This window comes from Bombina bombina, chromosome 2 (assembly GCF_027579735.1).
Source record: "Bombina bombina isolate aBomBom1 chromosome 2, aBomBom1.pri, whole genome shotgun sequence".
Taxonomy (NCBI): domain Eukaryota; kingdom Metazoa; phylum Chordata; class Amphibia; order Anura; family Bombinatoridae; genus Bombina; species Bombina bombina.
The window spans coordinates 500,080,181-500,101,204 of record NC_069500.1 but is presented as its reverse complement, the minus strand read 5'-3'; the positions used below and the strand labels follow the sequence as shown (position 1 = coordinate 500,101,204).

General features: G+C 39.0%; 1 protein-coding gene across 1 annotated transcript; it reads left to right on the top strand.

Moving 5' to 3' along the window:
• The first annotated feature begins 2,093 nt into the window (after positions 1-2,093).
• On the top strand, positions 2,094-15,033 carry LOC128647047 (olfactory receptor 10C1-like). Its single transcript, XM_053699861.1, has 2 exons — positions 2,094-2,186; positions 14,074-15,033. Exons 1-2 carry the CDS (start codon positions 2,094-2,096, stop codon positions 15,031-15,033), a joined length of 1,053 nt encoding a protein of 350 aa, XP_053555836.1.
• Positions 15,034-21,024: the final 5,991 nt, after the last annotated feature.

Below are 21,024 nucleotides of genomic sequence, written 5' to 3'. Positions count from 1 at the left end.
GATTGGTGTGTGGGTGATGGAATGTTTTGGTGGTTATCAGGCCGTTACATGTGGTACAGCCTAAGCATCTGTATGAGCCTTTGATGTTGATCTTTTCTTTGTTCAGATAGCATCTTTTAGGGTCTGTTTTTACCAGGAGATCTCTTAGATTAGTGCCCCTCCGGTATGCAATCATGGGTGTAAGATTGTGTGCAAATCTTAATTTAGGATCCGATTGTACCACTGGCCAATGTCTTCTCAGGATGTTGCCAGCCTCAGTGGTGTTGGGTGAAAATGTAGTAGCCATTATGAGCCTGTTTGATGGTTCTGTTGTGTTTTCTTTGTATATAAGAGTCTCTTGTGTATGCGGTAGTACTTCTTGTAGAATTTCATCTATTGTACTCTTCTTGTACCCCCGTTGTATGAATGTGTCCCTCATATATTGAAGTTGGGAGACCCCTGTAGCTTTACTTGTGTTGTTACGTATTACTCGTATCATTTGTGATTTAATGATTCCTTTGAGTAGAGCTGGTGGGTGGCAGCTATTTGCACATAGAATGGAGTTCCTATTGGTAGGTTTATGATAAAGTGTGGTACCCAATGTTCCATTTTGCATGTAAACATTAAGGTCCAAAAAATGTATTTCAGTTTCACTATATGTTATTTTGAACCTCACCGGTGTGGCTGTGTTGTTCATATGTTCAAACCATTCAAGTAATGTGTGTTGTCCCCCCCTCCAGATTAGAAAGACATCATCTATATATCTTACATAGAAAATTATAGATGATATGTCCTTGTTCCAAAGGAATGTTTTTTCAAAATCAGACATATAAATGTTGGCATATGATGGGGCCATATTAGACCCCATCGCTGTGCCTGATGTCTGCAGGTAGTACTGGGTCTCAAAGCGAAAGTAGTTATGTGTAAGGCAAAATTGCATTAATGTCATGAGGTATTCAATCGGGGGTCCCTCATATTCTGTATCTTCAATGAGGTGTTTCCTAACCGCTATTAGTCCTTTGTCATGAGGGATGATGGTGTAGAGACTGTTGACATCCAGAGTGACCAGGATGTCCCCAGTCTCCACAGCAACATCCCTCAGTTTGCGTATGAGATCATTTGTGTCAGCGATATAAGAAGTGATTTTTTTCACTGTTGGTTGCAGCAGGATATCTAGAAGTTGTGCCACTGGCTGCGTCATAGATTGTACCGCCGACACAATTGGTTGCCCTGGTGGTCGTTCCATGGTTTTATGGATTTTGGGCGTGGTGTATAGTATGGGGACCCTTGGATATTCAGTTGTACAAAATTCATATAGTTGTTCATTAAGGTATCCTTGTTCATATCCTAATTTTAGGATTTGGTCCAATTCTTTTTTGTATCTACCCGTGGGGTCCCTTGATAGTGTGGTGTATGTATCAACATCACCTAACTGTTGCAGGATGTCCTCTCTATAGTCTGTGTAGTCCAAAAGGACAATCGCCCCGCCCTTATCTGCGGGGTGGATGACTAGTGAGTGATCGTCCTGCAAGGTTTTGATAGCTTGTCTTTCTTCTTGTGTTAGGTTATGTGTCCATTTTTTGTTGACCCTTTCTAGTTCTAGATCTTGTGTTATAAGTCTTATATAAGTCTTTGTAGAAGCACTATTGTTGTGTGGTTCAAATGTGCTTGCCTTTTTGAATTTATCTATCGGACTCATGCTTATTTCTCGTGAGGGGGTGTCTTGGAAGAATTCTTTAATTTTTAGAACTCTATTATGTTTGTACATGTCTATTTTGAGTTCTAATTCTGGAGTTTTTTTAGAGTTCTAAAAATTAAAGAATTCTTCCAAGACACCCCCTCACGAGAAATAAGCATGAGTCCAATAGATAAATGCAAAAAGGCAAGCACATTTGAACCACACAACAATAGTGCTTCTACAAAGACTTATATAAGACTTATAACACAAGATCTAGAACTAGAAAGGGTCAACAAAAAATGGACACATAACCTAACACAAGAAGAAAGACAAGCTATCAAAACCTTGCAGGACGATCACTAATGTAATCTACCTACTCTTTTGCCCATGTGCCCGGTTCTACATTGGAAAGACCAGTGGCACATTACGTGAAAGGATGGCCAACCATAGGCGGGCAATACGTGTGGCACTTGATACAGGGGAGTCTGACCAACCTGTAGCCAGACACTGTGCACAAAAACAACATCAGGTATCCAGCATTAGATATATTCTAATTGATCATATCCCCCAGCTGGAAAGAGGAGGAGATCGCAATAAAGCCCTACTCAGAAGAGAGGCAGAATGGATGTACAGATTAGGAACGATACATCCAGGGGGGCTCAACTCTGCACCAGACTTCAAGGCACTGATATAGGTAGGAGATACAAACTAGGGTATGCCATTAAGGTATTGTGCACCACATCACGGAGGGATAGGGACACAGGCCCCAAGGGGGTAGTGACCCAGTCATACTCCAATGATCTGAGTAAGGGAAGACACGAGAGTGACTTCCACTACTCTTTGGATAAGACACATATCAGGCAAGTTACCATCGTACATCCCCTCCTAAAACCTACATAGACAGTAGCCAATATGAATAGAAAGAAACTACAAACATGGACACTATCCAAACATAGGATGGAAGGAACAAAGTAAAATTCAACCTAAGGAATACAAGAATGGAATTCATAGTAATAAAGATCTGATACACAGGAGTCTAGAAGAAAAGCTAATCCTTAGATGTGCAAATTCTAGAGAACCCTCACATGAGCTAATTTTGAAAAATATATAAGGATCATAAAAACTATTAAACATACGGAAAATGGTGACAATTAACCAATATCAAGATGGTATCTCTATATATATAAAGTACAGATAGCAAAATTTGATTCTATAATTATATGCAGATAGCATATATGTAAATACTTAACGTTATGTTTAAAGTTATTTTATTATTTTTATCTCTGGACATACATGATCAATAGTTAGAACAGGTTGATCACGATTGACTTGTGATTACTATTCGACATGGAGTAAGAAACAAATATGTAAATAGTGGGGAGAATAACAATGTATGCAAGATATAGTGTGGTAAACTGTCACGATAGGGGTCAACAATAGATAACCGGTATAACAGACAGTAAACATTATGCCTTAATAAATAATATAGAGCAGGGAATGTAAGATCATAGACTGCTTATATAAGGCGTTACAGGGTTACCAAGACAACCCAGATAAACAACTGATCATAAAATAGCCGGTATATGCGTTTGTACAAGAGACCATATTAATATACACAGAATAATTACCCACAAATAGTCACAATATACACTATGTAAATCACAGATTGATAAGTTAATGCAGAGATAAAGTGGCTGCATATACGTAATAAGCCTAAAACAAAAGCTTTCGATGAGAGATAAAAAAACTGAACATTAGGCTAATCACAACACTTGAAGAAAGTCACAGGGATAAAAAAAACTTTATTACACACATTTCACACCTAAAAAAGATTATGATCTGAGAATCAAAGATAATTTACACGGAGAATGTAAAATATTACAGACCGGAAGTCATGTGATATGAGATACTTCCGGTTGTAAATCACTGGAACGCACAGTGCGCTCCATTCACGAGTGTTTGGCGTTTATTCTGGGGCACTAGAGGTACACAGGTATTTTTCATTGATGCAATTTATATGTTAGTATAAATATAAGCTGTATTTGACACGTTTGTTATGCTGATGACGGGGACAAGTTCCTTGAAAACGTTACAATAAAAAAGAGACTTTTGTTGTTCTCACATTTATGAAAGACCTGAGAGTGCAGTTATTTATATTGGAGATATATATATATATTTATATTTATATATCTAAAAATAACAGGAGTATTGCATTGAGCAATCATACTTTTTTATTGGACTAACTGTACATTTAGAAGTTGACACTCTTTTGGAATTTATCATTCTTGATTGTCAACTTATAGATGTTAGTCCAATAAAAAGTATTTTTGCTCTATGCAATACTCATGTTATTTAGAAATAGAGAGAAAGAGAGATAAATACAAAGATAGATAGAGAGAAATCTAGGTAGAGAAAGAGAGATACTAAGAAATATATAGAGAGAGAGATCGAAAGAAAGAGACAGATAGATAGATAGATAGATAGATAGATAGATAGAGAGATGAAAGAAATAGAGAGATAAAGAAAAATATATAAATAGGTTTATTGAAATATATATATATATATATTTATATATATATATATATATATATAGAGAGAGAGAGAGAGAGAGAGAGAGAAAGATAGAGATAGAGTTAGAGAAAGTGGGAGAAAGATATATTTAGAGAGACGTTTTAATATATCTAGAGAGTGAGTTCAATATATATATATATAATGAGCATGAGTTAAAAGAAATATACTCAGGAAAAAATATTGACAAAAGAGAGAATTCTGAAGATGGAGAAAAACAGTGATAAAGAGAGAGAGAAAGAAAGAAAGAGAGAGGTTGATATATATTAATTTTTCATTATCTATTGATTTTCATAATCATACCTAGTAGCCATCCTTCTGGCATTTGTCCTTCTTCAAATTTATGATACAGGGCAGACTGTTTAAGAATATATGAATCAGGACATGATCCTGGAAATCCAAAATGGACACTCATAATTTTCAATCCAGCATCACAAATCATCTGGATGTTCAAAGAATGAATAAACGTCCTGTTGCGCTACATTTCTTCTTTTAGATTTGGTGGCCTTACTCTGACATGAGTACAATAAATTGCACCTATCACATTTGGAATTCCAGCAAGTCTAAAAAAATTAAGCTTTACAAAATGCCATTCTTCAGCGGTATTTGGGAAAAAGACATACCATTTGAAAACAGACAAAAGAGCATCAATCACTGTAGTTAGGTAGCGTGAAAAAGAAGGTTGGCTCATGCCAACAACTATACTAGTAACAGATTGAAAGGAACCAGTTGCTAGAAAATTTAAAACAGCCAACAACTTCAACATTCCAGGAAGAGCATGTGTCCGAGAAGTAATGGGTTCCAGTTGATCTGATATTTGATTGTAGAGCCTTTCTATTGATTCTCTACTCAATCTAAAATGCCTGACGATGTCAATGTCAGAAAGTGCATCAAGTCCTGATCTGGAACGGAAAAACCTTGTTATTCTTCTGTGCCTTCTTTGAAGCCTATCAATCTGGTGAACAGCTTGATCATCTATTCTTCGTTCCATTCTACGCATAAAAATAGTATGAAACATTGAAATAAAAAGTTCCATAACTGTGATTAATTTATGTGTTGTAAATGGTGCTTGAAGATATATTTCGCGACTATAGGATATGCATATAGAAAAGCGCATACTTTACGACATACTATGCCCAGACAGAACGGTTGACAGGATGATAAATTGAATCATAAGCGTATATTAGATCGATTACAGTGTAAAAATAATAGTATGGATGTCCGTACGTATATCGGCGTTCAAGATGCAGACATATTCCCGGACTTTCGAAGCAAATAATATTGAGAATACAGTGTTTAATGCTTGATAAATTTCCCCCTTAATGTGTAATGTCCCTTTAATGTTTTTATGGTATTAGGCAAAATAAGGCACCCATCTTCTGGCAATAGCACAATAATATTATTTATTGTTCATATTTGTAGAAAATATGAATTGCAAACTACAGAAAATTATCTGCAGTAAAACTCCCATAACATTATGTCTGAAGAGACCCACAAACATCCAGGGGATATGATTTTATATATAAACAGCTTGAACTACTCAACTTTATTTCCTTGCCCAATCACCACTGGAAGAAAGAACATTTTCTTGGTAATGGTAGGCATTAGTTTTCATTTCCCAATAATTTCACATCAAGATAAAATACATTGAAACCATATTCATATATATCTTGAATGGGGTTTTCTTTGATGCAAAATATCGTTTAGTGTAAAGTTAATGCTTTACTTCCTTTTTTGAATGCTTTAGTTCACTATAAAAAATAGTTGACTGCCTTAATGACAACATTTACTACAAACAGCTATCTGTTCTAGGGGACAAATATAATAACTTACAAATTATAACACATAATTAATGTTCTCTTGCACTTTGGTAATTTCGTTTTATTGGAAATGGAAAGAGCTAGGCAAACTTACTACATCTGTATATCCATCCATAAAGGCGGTATACCAACTTGAAGAAGCCACAGTTAAAGATCTGAAAGAAACAGCATAATGGTAGTTATCATATAGTAGCACATGATTGAAATGTTGCTATTATTATTTTTTATTGGCATCAGTAAACAGGTCTAAAAGCTTATCATATATTTTATCTACAAAAATCTTAATTTTTGTATTGTATTTTGTATTGTATTGTGACCTCAGAGAAGTCTATTAAATGAGAGATTTACCTCACCTGACATGCCCTAGATCAGGGTTCTTCAAACTTTTTTTCCCCAAGACCCAGTGCCATGTTACCACATACTTTCGCAACCGTATTTTATTGCTTAGTCTGGAAATTTCCTAGGTAATATACAGCAAGATAGCTGAAAGATTTGGCAAAGTGACTAAAAATGGTTGCGTATTCCTGAGTGTAGTCAAACTTGAAAGTGTTATAAAAGGCAATAACACACACACTCTCATACAACACACACACCACATATACTCTTATACAACACACACACACCACATATACTCTTATACAACACACACACACCACATACTCACACTCTCATACAACACACACAGCTCACATGCACACTCTCATACAACACACGCAAACTGTCTTACAACACACACACCACCCAAGCACACTCTCATACAACACACACACCACACAAGCACACTCTCATACAACACATGCACACTCTTATACAACACACCACACACACTCTCCACGACACACACACCATGCACACTTTTCTTCAACACACATACACCACATATACTCTTATACAACACACACACCACATACTCACACTCTCATACAACACACACAGCACACATGCACACTCTCATACAACACACGCAAACTGTCTTACAACACACACACCACCCAAGCACACTCTCATACAACACACACACCACACAAGCACACTCTCATACAACACATGCACACTCTTATACAACACACCACACACACTCTCCTACAACACACACACCACACACACTCTCCTACAACACACACAGTAAACATGGTGTTGCGACCCAGTAATGAACCCTTCCCTAGATTGCTTAAGTGATAAAAAATAACTTTGACTTTTAATATGAGTACAAAAATAGATGTGCTATTGATTGCCAAAACCTCATTTGAAAAATGGCATAAAGCATGCATATTTTAAGTAGCTCCCGAGTGCAGTACTCAAATGTTACAGGAAGTAAGACAATAAACCATGTAACTTTTACTTAATACATGACTAATTTAACATTTTACATTTCATCTGAATACAGATAGATATATATAAATAATAATAATAAAATATGTTGTGTTTCATGGCATAATATTACAATTAAAATATACTATAAGGGGTCAATTTATGAAGCAGCGGATGCTGCTTCCAACCCACTCTGCTTCAGGTTTGCTGCTCCTTAACTCGTCCGTCACTTCTGAGGCGGCGGACAGCAATCAGCCCGATCGGATACGATCGGGTTGATTGACACCCCCTGCTAGTGGCCGATTGGCTGCGAATGTGCAGGGGGCGGTATTGCATAAGCATTTCACAAGAAAATTATTTATCGATGTGCGGCGGACAGGATCCGCTACAGTGGAACATGTCCGTCCGCACAATAATAAATCGGCATCTACATCTCTTGATTCCTTCATTACATAATAAAATAGACCAAAAAAAGCTACATTAAATTAAATTTGCACACAAAACAGATTTTGATTCACATTATCAAAATGGCATTTATGACGTTAAACAACAAATGATTGCACTTCCGAGACCCAAGCTGAAGGTGCCTAAGCTATATAATTTCTTAAATTAAAATGGATAGAATTGCTAAATATATATAAAATATTTGTCCTAAAATTGCAAATGCAAAACATATTTTCTAAGTTTTAATTTGACTAAATTACTGTATTTATATCTAGTTGTCTCAACAAAATTATTATAGTAACTCAGTTTTGCTATTCTATTTAGGCGAATAAAGCTGAAAATATATCTTTCTAAATTTAAATGATTAAGATTTCACTAACTCATTTGCTAACCTGATGCAGTTTTGCATGTCACAGTTTTGTACAAACATTCAGCTAGATTACGAGTTACGAGTTGTGTGTTCGGATTTTAACGCTCAAGAAATGGTAATTTCAGCGTTAAAACAGCACTGCAGCCATTACAAGTCTTGTCGGTATAGCTGTAACGCAAGCCTTTTAGACTGTACCGCAACGTCAGTCCCGCACATGTAAAAATTATGTTTTTTCATGGGACTTCCATAGCGCTGCCATTATGAGTTTTGCGGTCAGGCTAAAAAGCTTGCGTTGCAGCCTATACCGACAAGATCCATTCCGTAATCTAAAAGCAGTAGTTATGAGTTTTACGCTACAAAACTGTTACATCGTTACAACTAAAAATTATTATTAACCCCTATTCCGCCACTCCCTGACATCATCACCACTATAATAAAGTTATTAACCCATAAACCGCCGCCCTCCCACGTTGCAAACACTATTTAAATATTATTAACCCCTAATCTGCCGTCCGCCCACATCGCCCCACTATACTTAAGTTATTAAGACCTACGCCGCCGTCACTATAATAAACCTATTAACCCCTAAACCGTAAGCCCCCCACAAAGAAATATACTAAAGTAAACTATTAACCCCTAAACCGATAGCCGCCCACATTGCAATAAATGAAATTAAACTAGTAACCCCTAAACCTAATGCCCCCCTAACTTTATATTAAAATTACAATTTTCCAAGCTTAAATTAAGTTAAAACTTACCTGTCAAATTAAAATAACTAAATTTCAACTAACAATTAAACTAATATAATTATTAAACTAAAATTAAACTAACTACCAATTAAATAAAACTAAACTAAACATTAAAAAAATCCTAACACTACTCTAAGAGTTACAAAGTGTATCTAATTACAAAAAATAAAAAAGACTAAATTACAAAAATAGCAAACACTAAATTACGAAAACAAACAAAATTATCAAAAATAAAAAATAATTACACCTAATCTAAAAGCCCTATAAAAATAAAAAATAATCATTTTATTGCTGGGGGCATCATTTTATTGCAGTGGGGATGGGACATCATTTTATTGCAGGGGGACTGGGCATCATTTTATTGCTGGGGGCATCATTGCAGTGGGGCTGGGGGAATCATTTATTGCAGAGGGGCTGGGGGCATCATTTTATTGCAGGGGCATCATTTTATTGCTGGGGGCATCATTTATTGCATGGGGCTGGGGGCATCATTTTATTGCAGGGGGGCTGGGGGCTTCATTTTATTGCTGGATGCGTCATTTATTACAGGGGTGCTGGGGGCATCATATTTTTGTTGGGGGCATCATTTTATTGCTGGGGCATCATTTTTTTGCAGGGGGGCTGGGGGCATCATTTTATTGCAGGGTGCATCATTTTATTGCAGGGGGACTGGGCATTATTTTATTGCAGGGGGAATTAATTGTATTGCTAGAGGCATCATTTATTGCAGTGGGGATGGGGCATCATTTTATTACAGGGGGACTGGGGATCATTTTATTGCTGGGGGTATCATTGCAGTGGGGCTGGGGGAATAATGTATTGCTGGGGGCATCTGTGTGAGTGTGTGGGCTGTGTGTGTGTGGGGGGGGGGGCTGTGTGTGTGTGGGCAGTGTGTGTGTGTGTGGGCTGTGTGTGTGTGTGTGTGTGGGCTGTGTGTGTGTGGGGGGGCTGTGTGTGTGGGCTGTGAATGTGTGTGTGTGGGGTGTGTGCGTGTGTGGGGTGTGTGTGTGGGCTGTGTACACCTGTGTTCCTGTGTATGTGTCTGAGTGTGTGGATGTATGTGTATATAAATATCTCTCTGTGTATTATATCTGTGTGCTTGTGTGGTACAGTGCATTGCCCCATTTCTTTTAAGTATTTTTTGTTCTGGGTAGAGGCCCTGGGCTGTCTGTCTGCCTAGGGACCTGCACTTGCTAGGGCCGGCCCAGGCGTCTCTAATATTCTTGTTATCATAAGAAAACACATAAAAATAAGGCCCAGTTCAACTCAAATGTTCCTAATTGTCAGCAAAATTCTTCATTATATACATAAACAGTTGTTCCAATAGTACAAATGGTATATTGCAATATATACAATGTTATAGTGCTCCACATTAGTGGATTTATGTTTTTTTATATATAAAATGTTGTGCATTACCTTAAATGATTTTTTTTTCATTATAAAAGCTGGGCGGGATTGGGCGCAGGGTTGGGGTCGGAGAGAAAGGGGGCCCCATTTTGTCCTCATGCCTTGGGCCCCGCAATGGCTATAGGGCTGGCCCTGAATCTAATAGCCCTATAAAAATAAAAATGAATCATTTTATTGCTGGGGGCATCATTATATTGCAGTGGGGGTGGGACATCATTTTATTGCAGGGTGACTGGGCATCATTTTATTGCTGGGGGCATCATTGCAGTGGGGCTGGGGGAATCATTTATTGCAGGGGGGCTGGGGGCATCATTTTATTGCAGGGGCATCATTTTATTGCTGGGGGCATCATTTATTGCAGTGGGGCTGGGAGGCATCATTTTATTGCAGGGGGCTGGGGGCTTTATTTTATTGCTGGGTGCATCATGTATTGCAGGGGTGCTGGGGGCATCATATTTTTGTTGGGGGCATCATTTTATTGCAGGGGAGCTGGGGCATCATTTTATTGCTGGGGCATCATTTTTTTGCAGGGGGGCTGGAGGCATCATTTTATTGCAGGGGGACTGGGCATTATTTTATTGCAGGGGGACTGGGCATTATTTTATTGCAGGGGGGCTTTATTGTATTGCTAGAGGCATCATTTATTGCAGTGGGGACGGGGCATAATTTTATTGCAGGGGGACTGGGCATCATATATTGCTGGGGGTATCATTGCAGTGGGGCTGGGGGAATAATTTATTGCTGGGTGCATCATTTTATTGCAGGGGCATAATTTTTGTGCAGGGGTCTGGGCATAATTTTATTGCAGGGGGGTTCATTTTATTGCAGGGGCTGGGACATAATTTTATTGCAGGGGGGTTCATTTTATGGCTGGGGGGCTGATGACATCATATTTTTGTTGGGGGCATCATTTTATTGCAGGGGTCATCATTTTATAGCAGGGGAGATGGGGCATCATTTTATTGCTGGGCATCATTTTTTGCAGGGGGCTGGGGGATATTTTTACTTCAGGGGGCATCATTTTATTGCAAGGGGACTGGACTTCATTTTATTGCAGAGGGCTTCATTTTGTTGCTGGGGGCATCATTTTTTTGCAGTGGGGATGGGGAATCATTTTATTGCAGGGGGACTGGGCATCATTTTATTGCAGGGGGGCTGGGGGTTTAATTTTATTGCTGGGGGAATCATTTATTGCTTGGGGCTTCATACTTTTGTTGGGGACATCATACGTTTGTTGGGGGCATTATTTTATTGCAGGCAAGATGGGGCATAATTTTATTGCTGGGGCTTAATTTTTGTGCTGGGGCTTCATTTTTGTGCTGGGGCTTCATTTTATTGCAGGGGGCTAGGGGCTTCATTTTATTGCTGGGGGCACCATTTATTTTATTTATTTATTTATTTATTGTGTGTGTGTGTGGGATGTGTGTGTGTGTGGGATGTGTGTGTGTGTGGGCTGTGTATGTGTGGGGGGGGCATGTGTGTGTGGGGGCTGTGTCTGTGTGTGGGGGAATGGCTGTGTGTGTGTGTTTGTGTGTGGGGGCTGTGTGTGTGTGTGTGGACTGTGTGTGTGGGCTGTGTGTTTGTGGGCTGTGTGTGTGGGGTGTGTGGGCTGTGTGTGTGTGTGGGCTTTGTGTGTGTGTGGGCTTTGTGTGTGTGTGTGGGCTGTGTGTGTGGGCTGTGTGTGTGTGGGCTGTGTGTGTGTGGGGTGTGTGTGTGTGGGCTGTGTGTGTGGGCTGTGTGTGTGGGCTGTGTGTGTGGGCTGTGCATGTGGGCTGTGTGTGTGTGGGCTGTGGGTTGTGTGTGTGTGGGGTGTGTGTGTGGTTGCTGTGTGTGTGTGATGTGGGTTGTGTGTGTGTGGGGTGTGTGTGTGTGGGCTGTTTGTGTGTGTGTGTGTGTGTGTGTGTGTGTGGGCTGTGTGTGTGCATGTGGGCTATGTGTGTGTTTGGGCTGTGTGGGTGTGTGGGCTGTGTGGGTGTGTGTGGGCTGTGGGTGTGGGCTGTATGTGTGTGGGCTGTATGTGTGTGGGCTGTGTGAGTGTGTCGACTGTGTGTGTGTGGGCTGTGTGTGTGTGGGCTGTGTGTGTGTGGGCTGTGTGTGTGTGTGGGCTGTGTTTGTGTGTGTGGGCTGTGTGTGTGGGCTCTGTGTGTGTGTGGGCTGTGTCTGTGTGTGTGGGCTGTGTGTGTGTGTGGGCTGTGTGTGTGTGGGGGGGGGGGCTGTGTGTGTGTGTGTGGGCTGTGTGTGTGGGGGGGGCTGTGTTTGTGTGTGTGTGGGCTGTGTGTGTGTGTGTGGGGGCTGTCTGTGTTTGTGTGAGGGGGCGTGTGTGTGTCTGTGTGGGGGGGGCTGTGTGTGTGTGTGTGTGTGTGTGGGCTGTGTACACCTGTGTTCCTGTGTGTGGGGTGTGTGTGTGTGGGGGGGGTGTGTGGGCTGTGTACACCTGTGTTCCTGTGTATGTGTCTGAGTGTGTGGATGTATGTGTATATAAATATCTCTCTGTGTATTATATCTGTGTGTTTGTGTGGTACAGTGTATTGCCCCATTTCTTTTAAGTATTTTTTGTTCTGGGTAGAGGCCCTGGGCTGTTTGTCTGCCTAGGGACCTGCACCTGCTAGGGCCGGCCCAGGCGTCTCTAATGTTCTTGTTATCATAAGAAAACACATAAAAATAAGGCCCTGTTCAACTTAAATGTTCCTAATTGTCAGCATATGTCTTCATTATATACATAAACAGTTGTTCCAATGGTACAAATGCTATATTGCAATATATACAATGTTATAGTGCTCCACATTAGTGGATTTATGTTTTTTTTTATAAATATATATATATATATATATATATATATAAAATGTTGTGCATTACCTTAAATGATTTTTTTTCATTATAAAAGCTGTGGGGCGGAGACTGGGCGGGGTTGGGGGCGGAGAGAAAGGGGACCCTATTTTGTCATCCTGCCTTGGGCCCCGCAATGGCTAGGGCCGGCCCTGAATCTAATAACCCTATAAAAATAAAAAAGCCCACCCAAAATGAAAAAAAAAAAACCTTGCCTACAATAAACTGCCAATAGCCCTTAAAAGGGCCTTTTGTTGGACATTGCCCCAAAGATTTCAGCTCTTTTCCCTGAAAAAATACAGCAGAATAGGGGTTAATAACTTTAATATAGTGGCGGCAATGTTGGGGTGCAGCGGAATAGGGGTTAATAACTTTAGTATAGTGGCGGCGATATCGGGAGTGGCAGATTAGCGGTTAATAGTTTTATTTAGGTGGCAGCGATATCGGAGGTGGCAGGTTAGGGGTTAATAACATTATGTAGGTGCCGGCGATGTCAGGGGTGGCAGACTAGGGGTTTTTAGACTCAGAGTTTATGCTAGTGTGTTAGGGTTAAACTTAATTTTTTTTTCCCTATAGATAACAATGGGGCTGCGTTATGGAGCTTTTCTTTCCGTGATTGCAGGTGTTATACTTTTTTCTGACCCGCTCTCCCTATTGATGCCTAGGGGGAAAGCTTGCATGAGCACGTCAAAACAGCACTTGTATTTTGTGCGGTATGGAGCTTAAAAGCACCACATCGCACGCACAAGCCGGCTGTTTCAAAACTTGTAATGGCAGTGCTATAGAGGGTTAAATAACGCAACTTTTGTTGCATTCGTTAATTTTCCTATAGCGCGCCTAATTCGTAATCAAGGTGATTATTTTTTGAAAAATCAGTAAAAAAAAGAGATTTAAACAAATATATATATGCATTTTTTTCAGGCATACAAAGGATTACCATTCTTAAGAAAAAATGTAACGCAAGACACAGAATTTATTCTCCTGGGCTTCTCTGCTGATCCTCAGCCATTGCTTTTTGTGACTTTTTTACTTATTTATATTCTAACTCTGATAGGGAATGTGATGATAATTCTGGCAGTAACCTTTGACATACAGTTGCACTCTCCCATGTATATCTTCCTAAGAAGCCTTTCTTTGACTGAGATCTTCTATATTTCAACAACGGTTCCTCGGATGCTTAGAGACTTTTTGCACAAAGATAAAAGTATTTCTTTGATAGGATGTGCTGCTCAGTTATATTTTTTTATTTTTCTTGGCGCCACAGAGTGTTTTCTTCTTGCAGTAATGGCATATGACCGTTATGCAGCAATTTGTCACCCACTTCATTATGTAGCAATAATAAACAAAAGAAAATGTCTAAATTTAATATTGTTCTCCTGGCTGTTTGCAATGTTTCTTCCTCTTGGTAACATGAGTTTTGTTTTTAGTTTACCATTTTGTGGCGCTAACATCATCGATCATTATTTTTGTGATATGTTCCCAGTTCTAAAATTGGCTTGTGCAGAAACTTTTGGAAGTGAGTTATATATTTTGATACACACTGCTATAGTCATACCGCTACCATTCATACTTATAATTATATCTTATGTCAAAATCCTTACTGCTATATTTAAAATCAATACAGCAGCAGGACGCAGGAAAGCATTCTCTACATGTGGTGCTCACCTGACATCTGTGAGCTTGTTTTTTGGATCTGCCACCATCACTTACCTGAGAACCAAATCCATTGATAGTAATGGCGGAGCCAAAACAATGTCTCTTTTGTACATTGTTTTTGTTCCAATGCTCAACCCCTTGTTATATAGTTTAAGGAGCAAAGAGGTTAAAAGGGCAATGAAAAAGCTAATAAGAGGACCAAATATGGGCATTTTGAAATCATGAGTAACTTTATCTGTGAAAAATTGTGTTATTTATATTGTTTTGGTGTTCCAATAAAAAGAAATTATAAATATGTGCAATCAATTTATTATTTATTATATATACAGTGTATATCTGTATTTTATGAGAAACCTTATTTATTTCTTTTAAGATTCAAATAGAATATCTTTTTAACCTGCATAACATTTCCCTTAACAAATATTTCAGTATTTTAAAATGTGATGATTTTCCTGTACACGGACACACAAAACATCTATTGTCACTATTCAATTACCCAAATTATGTTTTCATGATTACGTTTTCCTTCTTGTTTTTTTCTAAATGTAAAGATGCTGGAGGAGTGCTTCATGCCATCTGTCAAGCATGGTGGAGGCAATGTGATGGTCAGTGGGTACTTTGGTGATGGTAAAGTGGTATATTTATAAAGGGTAAAAGGGACCTTTAAGAAGGAAGGCTATCTATTCATTTTGCAAATCCTTGCAATACCCTGTGGATGGTGCTTGATTAGAGAAAACATCCTCCTACAAAACGACAATGACGCAAAGCGCAGCTCCAAACTATGCAAGAACTATTTAGGGAAGAAGCAGTCAGCTGGTATTCTGTCCTTAATAAGTTGGCCAGCAGATTCACAAGATCTCAACCTTATTGAGCTGTTGTGGGATCAGCTTGACTGTATGGTACCTAAGAAGAGCCCATTAAGCCTATCTAACTTGTGGGAGGTACTTCAGGAAGCATGGGGTGAAATATATTTAGATTACCTCAACAAATTTACAACTAGAATGCCAACGGTCTGTAAGGCTGTAAATGCTGCACATGGAGGATTCTTTGATGGAAGAAAAGTTTGATTGACACAATTATTATTTAAATTAAAATTAATTATTTCTAATCTTTCTTAGTTAAATTCAGAAATTGTAAACACATATCCGTTTTCCCACAATGGAACTGACAATATTGGATGCCAATCACTGAAATAACAAATGGGTAAAAAAGGTTAATAGTGTCAGTGTGTGTATTTTGCATAGGGGGTCTTTATGATATGTTTAACAATATTAATACCATTTGTATATGGGAATCATGATTACACTAAACATGTTTTGATCAATTATGTTTTTTTAACTTTTTAATCTATTAAATTATTTTGTTATTCAATAAGAAAACAAATAATTGTTTCCCTTTTGACAAGACTGCCATCTAAAATCAAGTTTGGGATATTAGTTTCTATAAGAAGAAAGTGGACTCATATTATCTTATCTTCCATCACAGGATTTTAATAGTTCTGACACTGTAAACTGGGAAAGTTCTAAGTGATGTTACAAAAACCCACTGTACAAACCTTCATATCAACGTACAGAATGAGGTTTCTCATTGCCACATTTATTTAACTGTAATAATATTAGACGTTTAAGAAACAAGACTAATTGGCAAATAATTAACTCTTGGTCAAGATGATGCATTTGCCAAGTAAAACCCTGTTTCTAAAGACATGAATAATGTACTTTACAATCCCAAAATATCAGAATAAAAGAAAAGCAAAGGTAGCAAGAGAGTGATTGCTAAATACCCTTTCTCGATGTTGAGGTAATGATTTCCATTTTCTTTTATTTCCTGCAGATCTCATTAGCTGTACAAAATATCACATATCCGTCTATTAAATACATAAACATATGTAAACTTCTCTCCCACACTCTACTAAGAGACTGTACAATAATGTTGACTATATGTTTAATGGATATCAACCATATATTGATACATGGGCCTCATGAGTATACTGGGCATGTTTTGATCAAGTATGTTTATTTTTAAACTTTTTAAAATATTACAATATTTTTTTTAATTAAAAAAGTAAACAAACCATTGTTTTCCCTTTTGGAAAGACTGTCATTTAAAACATTTTGATACATATTTATTACGCATTTTTACAAGAATATAAAGAGATCACTTTAAATTATAAAGGTCAATATACCATGTAATTTATTAAAATGGCATCACTACTAAAAAATCAATTGATAGTCATTATTATCTTAACCTGGAGAGAAATCATGCAAAATCTTTGGGGTCTTTTTTTAAACATTATATAGTATTGTGTGTATCTCTCACATCCAGAGCCCTGCATAGTGAGATAAGCACCTCTTTTCTTTCTAAAATTCTTTGATGATGCCTGGAACTCGGAGTGATAGATGACTTTTGAATATTCAACACTTACCGAAGGTTCACAAATCCATTACTGATGTTACGGGAGATCCATTGTATGATACATTACATTACATACATTAAAAATACATAGAACATAGTCTTGCTATGTGCAGAACATTAGAATGTGAAATATTTATAGTAAATTCACAGTTTAACACTTTATTAAATATGAATATTGCATAAATATGATGTAACATGTTAATTAATTGCAAAGGGCTCCAATGCACACATATATATATATATATATATATATATATATATATATATATATATATATGTGTGTTATTATTATTATTATTATTATACTTTATTTATGAACCACCAACATATTTCACAGCGCAGTCCATGGACACAATTCATTTAAATAAAACAATGATATAAAACTTGTAAGAGACAGGACAAAATTTACAAACACATACAGGAGGAATTGAGGGCCCTATTCCCTTTGGAACTTACAATCTATAAGGGTAATAAGGTTGAGAAACAGGAGGTGAGGACTGCAAGATTGAGAAAGATGTTAATGCAGATTTAGATAAGGGAAATGTTGTTAGGTAAGTGAAATTAATTTATTATTGAGTTAGGTGGTTGGCTTCCTTGAACAGAAAAGTCTTCAGGGAACATTTAAAGGAAGACAGATTAGGGCAAAGCCTGACAGCACGAGGGAGAGTGTTCCAGAGGGTAGGTGCTGCATGACAGAAGTCCTGCAGTCTAGCATGAGAAGAGGTGATAGTCGCGGATGCAAGGAGCAGGTCATTCTTGGATCTTAGTGGGCGGGCTGGAGTATACTTGTTTACTAGAGAGGATAGGTAAAGGGGGGCGTCATTGGTGAGAGCTTTGCATGTAAGGGTGATAATTTTGAATTTAGTTCTACTGTGAATGGGGAGCCAATGAAGGGACTTGCAGAGAGGTGCAGCAGATACAGAGCGATGGAAAAGGTGGATCAGCCTGGCAGAGGCATTTTGGATGGATTGAAGGGGGGGAGAGGCAGGAAAGAGCAAGGCCATTAAGTAGGTTATTGCAGTAGTCAAGTCGGGAAATAACAATGGAGTGGATTATTTGCTTTGTGGTGTTAGCGCTCAGAAAAGGGTGAATCTTAGAAATATGGCATAGATGGTTGCGGAAGGATGTAGAAAGTTATTGGATATGGGGGATAAAGGATAGACTTGAGTCAAGTGTAACTCCGAGGCAGCGGACTTGGGGCAATGGGGAAATGGTGATGCCATCAACAGGGATAGAGGAGTCACAAGTCAGCGTAGAGCTTGAGGGGGGATAAGAAGGAGCTCAGTCTTGGACATGTTAATCTTTAGGTGGTGAGAGGCCATCCAGAAACAAATACAAGATAAGCAGTCACTGACATGAAAAAGGACAGAGGGGGAGAGAGCAGGGGTGGAGAGGTAGATCTGGGTGTCATCAGCATAGAGGTGATATTTGAAGCGATAACTCTTGATAAGTTTACCCAGCGAAGAAGTATAAATGGAGAAGAGTAGAGGACCCAGAACAGATTCTTGAGGTACTCCAACAGACAAGGGCATTAAAGAGGAGGAGTTGCCGGCAAATGACACAGAAAAAGACCTGTGAGAAAGAATGAATCCAGGAAAGATCAGTGTCACAGAGGCCAAAATAGCTAAGGGTCTGTAGGAGGAGGGGGTGGTCAACTGTGTTGAAGGCAGCTGAGAGGTCGAGTAGAGAAGTTGAGTATAGAGTAGTGGCCAATATTTTTAGCAGAGAGAAGATTTTTAATAATCTTGGTAAGGGCAGTCTCAGTTGAGTGTTTGGGGCGGAATCCAGATAGCAGGGGGTCAAGCAAAGAGTTAGTGGACAGGAAGTGGGTTAGGCGATTGTAAACTACTTTTTCAAGGAGTTTTGATGTTAGTGGAAGCAGTGATATGAGACGGTATCTTTCAGGAGAATTAGGGTTGAGGGAGGTTTTTTGAGCATGGGAGTGACTTTTGCCTGTTTGAAAGAAGATGGGAATGAGCTGGTAGAGAAAGATAGGTTGAAGATGTGAGTAAGAGCAGGAGAGAGGGTGGAAGACAGGGAGGGTATAAGGTGGGAAGGGATAGAGTCAAGCGGGCAGGTAGTGAGGCATTAGGAAGATATTAAGGAAGAAACTTAATTCTCAATGGCTCGATGGAAGATGCAGAGGGTGGCAGAGGGAGTAACTGGGCCTGTTGTTGGAATATTGCAGGTTGATGTTGGGAGGTTGCTTCAGATAGTACGTGTTTTGTTTAAAAAGTAGTCTGAGCACTAAAGACAGATGGGGTGGTGGAGCAGGTGGGTAGAGGAGAAAATTAAAGGTGGAGTAGAGTCATTTAGGGTTTGAGGAAAGAGTAGATATGAGAGAAGAGAAGTAGGTTTGCTTGGCTAAGTGTAGGGCAGAAGTGTATGAACAAAGAATAAACTTATAGTGTATGAAATCAGGTTCCGAGTGAGTTTTCCTCCAGACAAGCTCAGCAGTATGGGAGCATTTTTGCAAATAGCGTGTTTACTGAGAATTCTAGGGCTGTAACTGATGGTGTGATGTTTTGCACAGTTGGGGAGGGGCAAGTGTGTCTAGTGCAGAGGAGAGAGTTTTGTTATAGTGGGCTATGGCGAGATCAGGGCAGGTTATAGTGAGAGGGAGGAGATCTTGAATGATTTTTGAAAATTGGAGCGGATCCAAAGCATGTATATTTCTACAGGTGCTGGGGCGGGATGGAGAAGTGGGTTTGGCTGTTGCATTAATATTATAGGTGACCAGGTGATGGTCTGAGATGGGAAAAGGGCGACAGGTGAGGTCAGATATAGAACAGAGGTAGGAAAATACCAGGTTGATGGAGTGTCCATCACGGTGAGTAGGGAATAGGGTGGATTGTGAGAGACCGAAGGACGATGTGAGTGAATGAAATTTAGAGGCAGCAGGGTTAGATGGATTGTAAATGGGAATGTTGAAGTCCCCAAGAATTAGGGTTGGTATATTTGTAGAGAGAAAGTGAGAAAGCCAGGCGGCAAAGTTGTCAAGGAATTGGGAGGTTGGTCCAGGAGGGAGATAGATGACTGCCACTTTGAGGGAGAAGGGGGATAACAGGTGAATACAGTGGACTTTAAAGGAGGAGAAGGAGAGAGATGGGATTGGAGGTATGTACTGATAAGTGCAGGAGGGGGAGAGCAGGATCCCAAAACCGCCGCCACATTTCTCACCTTGCCTAGGGGTATGGTTAAAGTGAGAGCAGCAGTGGAAACTGTATCAGAAGAAGATAGCCAGGTTTGGGTAATAGCTAAAAGGGTGAAAGCATTTGATATAAAGAGGTCATGAATGGTTGTAAGTTTGTTGCAGACAGAGCGAGAGCTCCATAGTGCACAAGTGAAAGGAGTGCGTGTGTATGGGATACATTGGATGGAAATTAGGTTATGTGCATTGCTTTTATTAAAGTTGCTATTAGGAGTGTGAGATTTGGTAATGGTGCGAATGTGGGTGGGCGCAGGATTTGGAGAAATGTGTTCATATGTATTTATATATGTATGTATGTATGTCTGTAAATACATATACACACATATAAATACATATGTACACATATATAAACATTATGTATACTGTACTTTTAATAGACACAACTTATTGCCCCCTTAAGGGTTTTTTAAGAATCACCTCAAAAGCCCACCATTGGAAACAATCCTATACATGTTTTATAGTTGATGTTTCATCACTGTATACTTGCATTTAGCATGTTAAAGGTTTGGAATCCATTGGTTATTTTCTAGAGCATCCCAGTGAATATGAAAAGGTAACTATAACCTTTCTGTTGAGATCCATTGAATACC

Coding starts and splice junctions, on each gene's coding strand:
- LOC128647047 (XM_053699861.1), top strand. CDS start 2,094: ATGGCCAACCATAGGCGGGCAATACGTGTGGCACTTGATACAGGGGAG. Junction 2,187..14,073: donor GTGCACAAAAACAACATCAG/GTATCCAGCATT, acceptor CATTTTTTTCAG/GCATACAAAGGATTACCATT.